Genomic DNA, 11006 nt, shown 5'->3' on the forward strand with positions numbered 1-11006 from the left:
CAAAACCGCCACAACAACCACCACCCATCCTTCCCCACAATCCTCCACCGCCACCACTGCCACCACAACCAGCAACTCCGCCTCCGCCACCGTTACCGCCGCCAGGTCCTCTCAGAATTCTCTTATTTCCTCATTGCAATCCGACCCGAGTTCCATGAACGTTCCTCGTCGGAACTTGCCCGGATCATTGGTCCGACCCGAATCTGAAATCTCCGGCGAGTTGGACAGCGGCCTCTTCTTCCCTCTCCGGAATGATATATTCCCCTGCACCGCGTGCGGCGAGATCTTCCAGAAGCCGCTCCTACTGGAGCAGCATCAATCTACGAAGCACGCGGTGTCGGAGCTACCCGGATCCGACCCCGGTCACAACATAGTCCAGATCATATTCAAGTCGGGTTGGCCCGAGATCCGAAAGTTCCCGATCATAACCCGGATCCTTAAGATCCATAACAGCCAAAAGATTCTCTCGCGGTTCGAGGAGTATCGCGAGGCTGTCAAGGAGAGGGCCGCGCTTCACGGCGGCATAATGTCCACGCGCCGCCGTGACGAGCGGTGCCTCGCCGATGGCAATGAGCTTATGAGGTTTCACTGTTCAACTTTTTTATGTGATTTGGGACTTAATGGGAATTCTTCAATTTGTTCGCAACAATTTTGTAATATTTGTGGGATAATTAAATCAGGGTTTTCCCCGAAATTAGATGGAATTTCCACGTTGGCATCCAGCTGGAGGGCACACGTGTCAATCCCAGAAGATATTGAAAGTGAATTTCGCTTCATGAATGTAAAGCGAGCCATGCTGGTTTGTAGAGTTATTGCGGGTCGGGTCGGATCGGATTCAGACGAAGCTGAAAAGGAGGATGGTGGGAGTTTCGACTCCGTGATGGCACGTGGCGGTGACAGCGGAGTGTACACTCGGCTAGACGAGGAGGAGCTTTTGGTGTTTAATCCTAGGGCTGTGCTTCCTTGCTTTGTGATTGTGTATAGTGTGTGATTAAATTTTGTGTGAAAACTTTGCATAATTTAGATATGTGCAAATTTTGTGATTGGTTGGAATAAAATTGAGCCCATTTTTGTTCTAGTCAATTATAAAAATTTACACATAAATAAATAGTGGAAAAGTTTTACATTAGAGAGAGTTCACAAAGTAGTGTGTGGAATTGATCAAAAGGTTATGATGGTGAAGAGATGTAATGTTAATTTTGGTATATGTATTTTGTAGTTTAAGTGATGATTTTTGACATAATCCATGTTATTGGATCATTTGGCACAAAATTTGTGCATTAAACTGACACTTAGTATAGAAATCAAATAGAGTTTATATGTAAATGTTATTGTCTTTGCTGTTGTATGATATTTCCTTGATTGTGTGATTAATGCTACCTTTCATTTTTCTTTCTTTATTTCCTTTTATATATTTTTCAATTATATAGTTTGATACTTTGGCAGTAGCAACCATGTGATTCTGCTTTTTTTGCATCTATGAGAAGCTGTTTGTGGGGTTCCATTGAAATTGTGGAATGGTAGGAGACACAGTACTTGTACTACTTGTGTAGTTATTTATTATTTGGTAAAATATGGTTGATTCTTGAATGTGAAGCTTGTGAAAATATCATCTTTCACTTAATCATTTGAAGTCTTGAACAGTTCCTATGGAAGAGGATTATGTCACAACTCTATACATAGGGGCATCTTTTTAAGAATACGTATGATATAAGTTATTGTCCTCATTTTAATTTAAAATTTCGTAGGTTTTTTTTTCTTGATTCCTAACTTCTGAAAAGGAAAAAGGGACTTTAATTTCATGTAGCATAACAATTAAGGTGCCTTAATTTCCCCCCTTTTTTTGTTTATAATGGGAAAATGCAGTAGGAAACATACTTAAATTATAAGTTTTACTTTAAAAAGGGGGGGGGGTGTTATACGTACTACTTTTGTTATATTATTTTTGTACACCTTTCATTTTTTATATTAAAAATAACTGATAATAAATGAAAGATGATGATTTTTTTTAGGTATTGGGCTTTCCATTGTTTGGTTCAAAGTATCATGTAAAATGCCAAAAATAGGTAGTAGATCTTTTTCTGTTATGTTACTGAGAATATTGGGCTAGATATTAAAAATATAGTTTTGCAGCATGGGCTCTTTACTCCTGTATTATAACCGAAACAATGCAGTTTCACTTTCATGAAGAAATCAGAAACTCAGAAAGGAGAAAGAGTTTCAGTCCAAAAAACATAAAGCCTAAATAGGTCCTTACAAAATTATTACCCTTCTCTCATCCGCCTCCCAAATTCATTCCTCTAACCATCTTCCTTAATAATAACAAGGGTTTTATCAACCAATTTGGGTTAGTCGAGTGATCAGCTCACTCGTCCGCTTAAGCAAGTGTCGGGGGTTTGAATATCGTCTTGTGCATGCAACAACCCATTAGTCAGCAGCAGACTCTTAAATAGAACTATTTTTCAATTAATTGGCTCCAAGTTGGCTAAACCCCTAATTAGTTTCCTAGCAAAATCTATTTTATTTTACATACTATATTTTAACACACATCTTCTAACCATTAAATAAATTATCGTATACCACATTTATTAATAGATTAAGAAACTAAGTATGTTTTGTTTCATTTAGTGTACAAGATAAAAATGAATAGTGCATGTTGCTAATTAATAATATTAGAAGAAAGGAGAAGAAAGTGTTTAGACTTTGAAGAATTGTCCTCTACCAATGATGAGTTGCTTCTTGAATGATTTCACTTGTGATTTAATTACCCCACATGATGATGACGGGAAGATTCTCTTGTTGATCCTCCTCAACGTGTTCCCAATCTTAGTCTTCAACTTGAACATTCTAATCCTCATAACAAATGATGATGATGATGGTTTCTTACTAATAGAATCTGCTTTGTTCAACTCTTTGTAGATTAAGAACTGTGCCCTTCTATGCATTTTCTCTTGAGGATCTTCCTTATCCAACTTTGAATACCCATTTACCCTTCTACCCCTATATGCACCCATTTTCATGTACAAGACCAATTAGGAGGCTACACAATATGCAATGCTAATTGAAGCTTTAACAATTTTATTTGTTGAATGAAACCCACATTTATATGTTGTAGTTTGGAAGAGTTGGTAGTTAAAGAGTAGGAACTTGGGTAACCAATAATGAAGCCTCCAATCTATAATTTATTAATATTTTGGTATCAAATGCTGGACCTACACCCTTATATTATTTCCACTTTCAAGTTGTTTTTATAAAAATTCACACAGAAAAATGATGTTTTAATTTGGTCCGAATATATAATAATATATATTGAAATTAAAGCAAGTAGTGTGTGTGCTAGGCTTAGTTAATTGTTGTTCTATTTAAAAATGTGGTCAAACTTTGCATGCAGTCAAACCTAATTTGAAGTTCCTTTCAACCTTGATGACAATAGTTTGCCAGGTTTGAATGTAGGAGGATTACATAAAAATGTTTAAAACATCTTTTTTTAAAGATATTTTTAAGTAATTAAAATTTAATATATAATTGATTAAATCATATTATTTTTAGATTAGACAAATTGATTTGGTTAAAAAATCGATAAAATATACTTTNATATATATATTTTGAAAATATTAAATTCTAATTTTTTTCCTCTGCTATTATAGGGTTAGGATTTAGAATTTTTAAAATTAAAATATATACATATAATAGAAATATTTTAGTCATTTTCTATAAAAAAGAAAATTAATTTAGATTAGTTCAAGGTTTGGTTTATCAAATCAATTTGTCTGATCTAATTTTGACAAAAATAACACAGTTTAATCGATTATATATATTAAATTTTAATTAATAAAAAATATTTAAAAAAAATTATTTTAAACATATTTATCTGAGTTTGTAAATCTTGAATGATTTATGATTTGTGATTAATTTTTTTTCCTCCGTAGAGATTGATGAATATCAACAAGTCAACTAAGATAATCAAATAAATGTTTTCATAGAGAAAATATAGAGAATTATTTTTTTATATATTTAATTTTAACTAATTTTTTTCTTAAGACTTTTTTTAATTTACTTTTTTCTTTGCATTCACTTATTAAGATCTTAATTCAATTAAAAAAAATTATATTATTCGTCTTTCTCGTAATTTTTAACAAACTATCACTGACTTTAAATATTCTATTTCATTTTTTAAATATTTTATTAGTGGAGTTTTAGATATTTTTTGACATGTGATTTTCGATGATCATTTGAATGTTAACGTGAGTTAAAAAAAAAAAAAAACTAATATTGATAGATAAATAATTAGTTTTCTAGTTGGATATTTCTGTTAAGCCAATTTGTAAACTCCATTTTACAGAAATGGAATATGATTGATGTTAATTAACTCAATTAATTAACTATGATATCTTGTTAACTCAATTGGCCATATATTATAGGAAGATATCTCTATTTCTTTCGTAAAATTTAATATAATCAGGTCAGGATAATCAAATTATTAATAATAAAACTCATATGCTTGTAGTAATTTAAAAAAATTGTAGTGGTCTGATGGTGGAGTTGGGTGATTTGAGCTTATAAAGGCAGCCACTATATCTGAAGAAACAGAACAAGAAGAGGGAGGGTAAGAGCTGTAAAATTCTCTAAACAGAAAGTTAGTTATTTTAGGATAAGATCAGTTAAGTTAGTTATGACTCCCCACTTGTTGTAACTGATTCAGTTTGTATATAAATATATGGTGGCTAATTTTTAGTGTACGAATAATATTTTTTATTAGCAATAGAGAGTAACCTATATGAAATTTGACGGTTTAATACATCAATTAAACTTTATTTAAATTTAATTTCTTTCTTGGCCTTGAAAAAGCAATACATAAAAAATATATATGCTGGATTTACTATCCAAAACCAATATGATCCATGCTAATTTAGTTCCTACACCTATGGTTTCATCCAATAACTTGTATTCATTATCAACCCCTCTCTTTGAATGATTCAAGCACAAAATTAGAGTGACTTCAACACCTCACCTAAGTTTTGAGGGGATGTAAAGGAAGAAATTAAATATGAAGATAACATGACAAAGATAAAGGGTAAGAGCTGTGAAATTAAATTCTCCAAACAAAAAGTTAGTTATGGTTGTTAGGATAAGATTAGTTAAGTTAGTTATGACTCACCACTTGCTGTAACTAATTGAGATATGGGCTAAGTGCAAGAAGGCAGAAATTATGACAAACCTGCCCAAAAGAATCAATAGTTTTTTTTAAGAGAGTTTTGTTTCCCAGGTGCTATTGTATAATTATAAGGTTTAATTATTAGGTTGGTCTTTGTAGTTTTATTAAATTTATAATTAATTTCTTATATTTTTTTTCTTTTAATTGGATCTTTATATTGTTTTTAATTTTATAATTAGGTCCTTCTTAGTGTAAAAAATGATAGAATTAACTGAATATTTTTTCGCAAATTAAAAGTATTCAAAATTAAAAATCTAATTAGATTTTTTATCACATATATTATTTTTTTGAGAAATATTCTATTTATTTTAATATTTTTGACATGAAAATAATCTAATTATAAAATTAAAAATAGTATAAAAGTCTAATTAAAAAAATAGACACCTAATTAAAAATTTAGTAAAATTATAAGAACTAACAAATAATTAAACCAAATTATAATTTAGGAAATAGAAGTCTTTGTATAAGATTGGATCTGGTTGTGGTTCTGAGAGTTGAATTTTGACAAAGGTTAGAGTAAAGTTTAAGTAAGAATATTTCTAATCTTAAGTACTGGTTTAGGCAGTATAATCTTTGCTAACAGAATTGAGTACTTGTATAAATTATCATATATCATCCAATCATATTCATATCTCCTCATAGTATGAAGAGCTTATTTACTTTCTTTTCCTTCAAAAAGTCATTAATATAGAAAAATTTAGGGTGAATTTGGTGAATTTTGTATTTTATTAAAAAGTTGTCTATCTTGTTTGACTTTTTAAAAATAGTCTGCCAAAAAGTTGTAATAATTATATTTAATAAAATTAATAAAAGGATTTTAATAAACATAAATTACAATAATATTTGGTTATATTATTTTTTAAAATTTAAAATAATAATAGTCATATATGTAAGTAATAAAATAATCTTTTATTTAATTTACTCTAATTGAACTTGAGTTAGAAGTTAGAGTAGCTTGTGATATGTGAATGCAATATTCTCAACATAACATGGCGTGAATTAATATGTGATTGCCACGAATTTGTTTGATTTAAACAAAAACAGAAAATAAATGCTTTGGAATTGATTCATACGCAAAATCCATCACCTTTATATACTTTTTGTTATTGTTATTAGTGTTTTCTTGTTCTTGAAGCTAAAGGCCATGGCTGCATGAACCTGTTTGACTTTGGAGTCCTCGGAATGTGTTCCATAACTCTACTTCCTTGGCGGTCCTTGAATCCCGCATTCTATTCATCAATGTCATGTTCATATTCATGTTTATCTTCATCAATGATTCAATTCTCAACTACATACCTTCATTATTGCTCAATTCATCTTCTTCATCATTCCCCTTTGCGTGTTCTTCAAAAAGGGTTGAATGCATACGTGTTCTTTCCACTCTTTATTCACTTCTCATCAATCCTTCTTCCAATTCTTCATCTGGGTATGCTCCATTTAGTTCAAAGTTTCTACCTTTTGTGAATGATCACTGTTTTAGAAAGCTAGTTAGCTGCTGCTGCTGCTGCTGCATAAACAGTAAGAATCTCACTTCTTCAGGTTTTTATAATCTCTTGATGTTTTGAACTCTATGATATGTTTGGAAATTGAGTAGTATCATGCTTTTCAGATTTGTTTGTTCTTTAGCTTTTATGCTGAATTCTTGCATCTTGAATCTTGTTCTTCCAACTGTGCTGTGTGTGAATTGCATGACCCTTCACATGGTTTCTTCGCAATGCTGGAATTTGTTATGCTCCTAAGAAACTTTGTTGGAATTTGGAAAATTGGACCTGCTTTAATGAAATGTTCTGTTTTTGCTTATTACTATATTTTTAGTTTTTTACCTTAGTTACACAAATGACATTATTTTCAGAACAGAATCTTAGAATATTGTAAAAACAAGATCTTAGTCAATAAACTTGATTGTCTTTTGATTCTACTCTTATATTGCAGGTTGATGATTAATATGTCGTCTGATTATAAGTTAGACATTGTTGATCATCATCATGACCCTGAAGAACTAGCACTAGATGATGAAAACCCTAATGCAGTGCACACAATTTTCAATGGAATTCATGAGCAAGCCAAGATGCTCAACAATTTTGCAACCAACCTAGAGCGTAGAGCTTTGAATGATAGGTGCCAACCCAATCTTCTAAGATCAATTTCACTTAATTCTTGCTTTGATGTTCTGTTTTGGTTAGGAGTGATTGGAACTACTTATTCAACCATGGTAGCATGCTTTTAATCTCATAGTACTATAAATTGATAATGATTCTTTTAAGGACAATATAATGCAAGTGATGTGTTAAACACATTCATGATTCATTTCTAAAGCAGATTTCTGAAAACTAGTAAAGTTACAGAAGACGACGACGAAGGACGTCGCTTGCATAGATCGGCTAAGAAGTCCGGGCCGCTTATCTCCGGCACGGCATACTGTATTTCTTCCTGCAGCATGATAATGCTAAACAAAATTGTTCTATCAAGTTATAATTTCAATGCAGGAATATCACTTATGTTTTATCAAGTTAGTTAGTTTTCTAACCTTTTTTTGTTCGTTTACTACTCTTTCTGTCTATGTACTTTTAAGTGTCATTCTTAGAATACATGGTTATTCCAAAAATAACATTTAAAAAATAGACAGAAAGATAGTATATGAAAGGTTCTTCGTCGATATAACTTCTTTTGTGCTTTGTAGAACCTTATTAGCACTCTGGTTGTGGTTCTGTTGTCACTTTTCGGCCGAATTTCGGTTGAAAGGCTAAATTGGAGGCTGGTTAGAGTCTGGATCCCTGTCAATGTCATATTTATTAGCATGCTTGTATCAGGCATGTATAGGTATGCAACAATAATCAACTCTCTTTTTTCTTTTAAGATCTAAGAAGATTTGGATATGATGATAATTAGAGAAACCATTTTTTATATGGTGAACTATTTTCAATTTGCAGTTTGAAGTTCATAAATATTGCAATGGTGACAATTCTCAAGAATGTGACAAATATCTTGACAGCAATTGGAGAATTATATTTGTTTAGGAAACATCAAAATTCAAAAGTCTGGGCTGCCATGTTTCTCATGGTAAATAGAATTTTCATTCTTCTTACATTCATAATTATATATACTCACTTATTTAAATTTAGTTAAGATACAACATTAACATTCTTGATACAGATTATCTCCGCCGTGAGTGGCGGCATTACGGATCTTTCATTCGACGGTGTTGGTTATGCATGGCAGATTATCAACTGTGTTCTTACTGCAAGTTATTCTGTATGTAGATTTTATTCCTTTGCTTTAATTTCATATTCTTATCGGGTTAAACTTTTAGAATAAACAGTTTTGTTAAAATATAATTAGGATTAATTAGTATTATTTAGTATATCTGAATATTTATTATAGGAGATTACGTCTTTATTATTATGATTCTCTTAGTATCTATAAATATCCTTTTATATTGTATCATTCTAAACAATTTGAATAGACAACTTGAATACACTCGATAAGATTCTAACAACTTCGATCGACGAGTAATAAGGCTTATGCAAGATTCATGCAAATCTGTGTATTTTTTTCCGATCAATTTAAACTTTTGGAATGAATAATTTCGTGACAGAAATATACTATAATGGAATGAAATGCTTTGTGACAGCTTACCCTTAGATGGGTGATGGATGAAGCAAAGAAAGCAACAAAATCAGGATCTCTAAATGAAGTTTCAATGGTGTTGCTGAATAATTTGTTGTCTCTACCTTTGGCCATAGTTCTGATCTTTGTTTTTGGCGAGTTGGATTATGTAATACATGCGTGAGTGATACGTTTCTTAGTCTCAGAAACTCAATCAGAATCCTAACTAGTTGTTTATGGTGTCTTGATTTTGATTATGGTTGGTATTATGTTGTAGCAATGTGGTGAAGTTGCCAATGTTTTGGGGAGTTGCAACTGCAAGTGGATTCATTGGACTTTCTATCAGCTTCACATCAATGTGGTTCTTGCATCAAACTGGACCTACCACATATAGGTAATTAATTTCATCTACTTCAAATAATTTAATACATGGATTGCATAAGGGAGCTTCAGAATTTCTTAGTGCCAGAGTGTATCAGTATTCCAAGTTTAGGGAAAAACACTCTGTCCGTTAAAATGGGTCAAATTCATCGTACTAATTCATTAATTTGACTTAAACGAGTAAATTTTTGTCTCTAAAATTCAGGCCTTACAAATAAGACGATAAAGGAATTTGATTCGATTAACAAAAAAGAAAGGTTAAATAGGTCATTCTACAAGCTAAAGCGTTTACATTTAAAAAAAAAATCAACATTTTTTTAATTTTTTATTGATTCGACTTAAAGATCCCATTTATCAACTTAAAAATCTCTATTTGTTTAAATTCTTTTTGTTCAAAAGTTAGTTTTTTGTGTGATCTAGCCAATTTGACAGCTCTAGAAAATACTAAAAGTTTTACTAATAGTTTTGGGTATTTTCATACTTGGCTAAAAGTGTTAAAAAAATTAGTTGATTTCACACAACATCTATCCAAATAAGATTGGATATCTTTTGTAACTCTTTTATTTCTTATTTTTTAGAAAAAGAAAGACTATATTGCCAATTTCCCATAACTAAAGAACTAGAGATTTGTTAATCAACGTAAAATTTTAAATGTAACTTCTTAATCTATGAAAAAATTGACAAGATGTCAAGCCAAAAAATAATCCAATTTTTTTTCCTCCAAATTTCTAATGTCTCTGTTATCATTGTGTATGTTCAAAACATATAGTCTTGTAGGCTCCTTAAACAAGATTCCAATCTCCATTGCTGGCATTTTAGTGTTCAAGGTTCCACTAAGTATATCAAATTTGTTCAGCATCTTATTTGGTAATTCATCACAACACCTCCTTGTTATTATTATTGTCTAGTTTCTCTTTTAATTTCTTTTATCTTATATTGATAATGCACATTATTATAATATTTTCAGGCCTCTTTGCTGGTGTATTCTTTGCAAAAGCTAAGATGTCATGATCCCAGAAGCTATCATTATTATAAGTTATAATAAAAATAATATGTACCAATTAATTGTGATATATTATATAGAGTCACATATATGAAAATAGTTCATTATTTATCATACACACCGCAAGGTCAAGGTGAATAGTTGAAAAAAGCACGCAAGATTTATACTCATAAAGAATAATATCACCGAGTTTTATGATTAATTTCTTTTTAATTCACGTAGTCACAGGAATTATATATATTGAATGACTTAAACCTTGATTTTTATTTTTGGCACGTATTACTAATTTCAATAAGTGGCATTGTCCTTAAAGTAATTAGTAATGTTCTTTTGAGAAAGCAATCAAGGACGATTAAAATTGTATTGTTCAGCAATTCATTTTCAGTTCATCAAAGCACATCGATACAATATTTTAATTTTGTAACTCTTGTGTGTTAGTTTTTATTGAAGTCGTTTTAAATCTCATCAAAGCCTCTTGTGTGTTACACTACTTTAACATAGGGCTCACAATACTAATCGTATTTGCGGGTATCTAATTCGATCTAACATGTACGTTTGGATAAGACTAATAACAGGTGCGGAATTTATAACCCACACTTACTAACTGGTAAGTGCACCGGGTCGTACCAAGTAATACTTTACGTGAGTAAGGGTCGATCCTACGAGGATTGATGGATTAAACAACAATAGTATTTGATAGAATTAGTTAGGCAAGCAGAAAAGGATGTTGGAAGTTCAAAAGCATTAAACAGTAATGTTAGACTTTCAAAAAGCAAAAGCAGCAATGAGTTGGGAATAAAA

At 31.2% G+C, this 11006-nt stretch overlaps 2 protein-coding genes across 2 annotated transcripts in view; both read left to right on the forward strand.

The window, feature by feature from the left end:
• LOC107492855 (uncharacterized) overlaps positions 1-1374 on the forward strand; it is a 1951-nt gene extending 577 nt beyond the window's left edge. The window contains exon 2 of the mRNA XM_021135510.1: positions 46-1374. Coding sequence (XP_020991169.1) covers positions 46-991 — 946 coding nt within the window. The 3' untranslated portion in view covers positions 992-1374. The remainder of the gene's footprint in view (positions 1-45) is intronic.
• A 5148-nt stretch (positions 1375-6522) lies between these two features.
• LOC107492936 (GDP-mannose transporter GONST2) lies at positions 6523-10407 on the forward strand. Its single transcript, XM_016114042.3, has 10 exons — positions 6523-6733; positions 7148-7333; positions 7535-7724; positions 7896-8035; positions 8146-8275; positions 8369-8467; positions 8847-9001; positions 9099-9215; positions 9972-10069; positions 10170-10407. Exons 2-10 carry the CDS (start codon positions 7152-7154, stop codon positions 10211-10213), a joined length of 1155 nt encoding a protein of 384 aa, XP_015969528.1. The 5' UTR covers positions 6523-6733; positions 7148-7151; the 3' UTR covers positions 10214-10407.
• Positions 10408-11006: the final 599 nt, after the last annotated feature.

The sequence above is a fragment of the Arachis duranensis genome, chromosome 1 (assembly GCF_000817695.3).
Source record: "Arachis duranensis cultivar V14167 chromosome 1, aradu.V14167.gnm2.J7QH, whole genome shotgun sequence".
Classification (NCBI taxonomy): Eukaryota; Viridiplantae; Streptophyta; class Magnoliopsida; order Fabales; family Fabaceae; genus Arachis; species Arachis duranensis.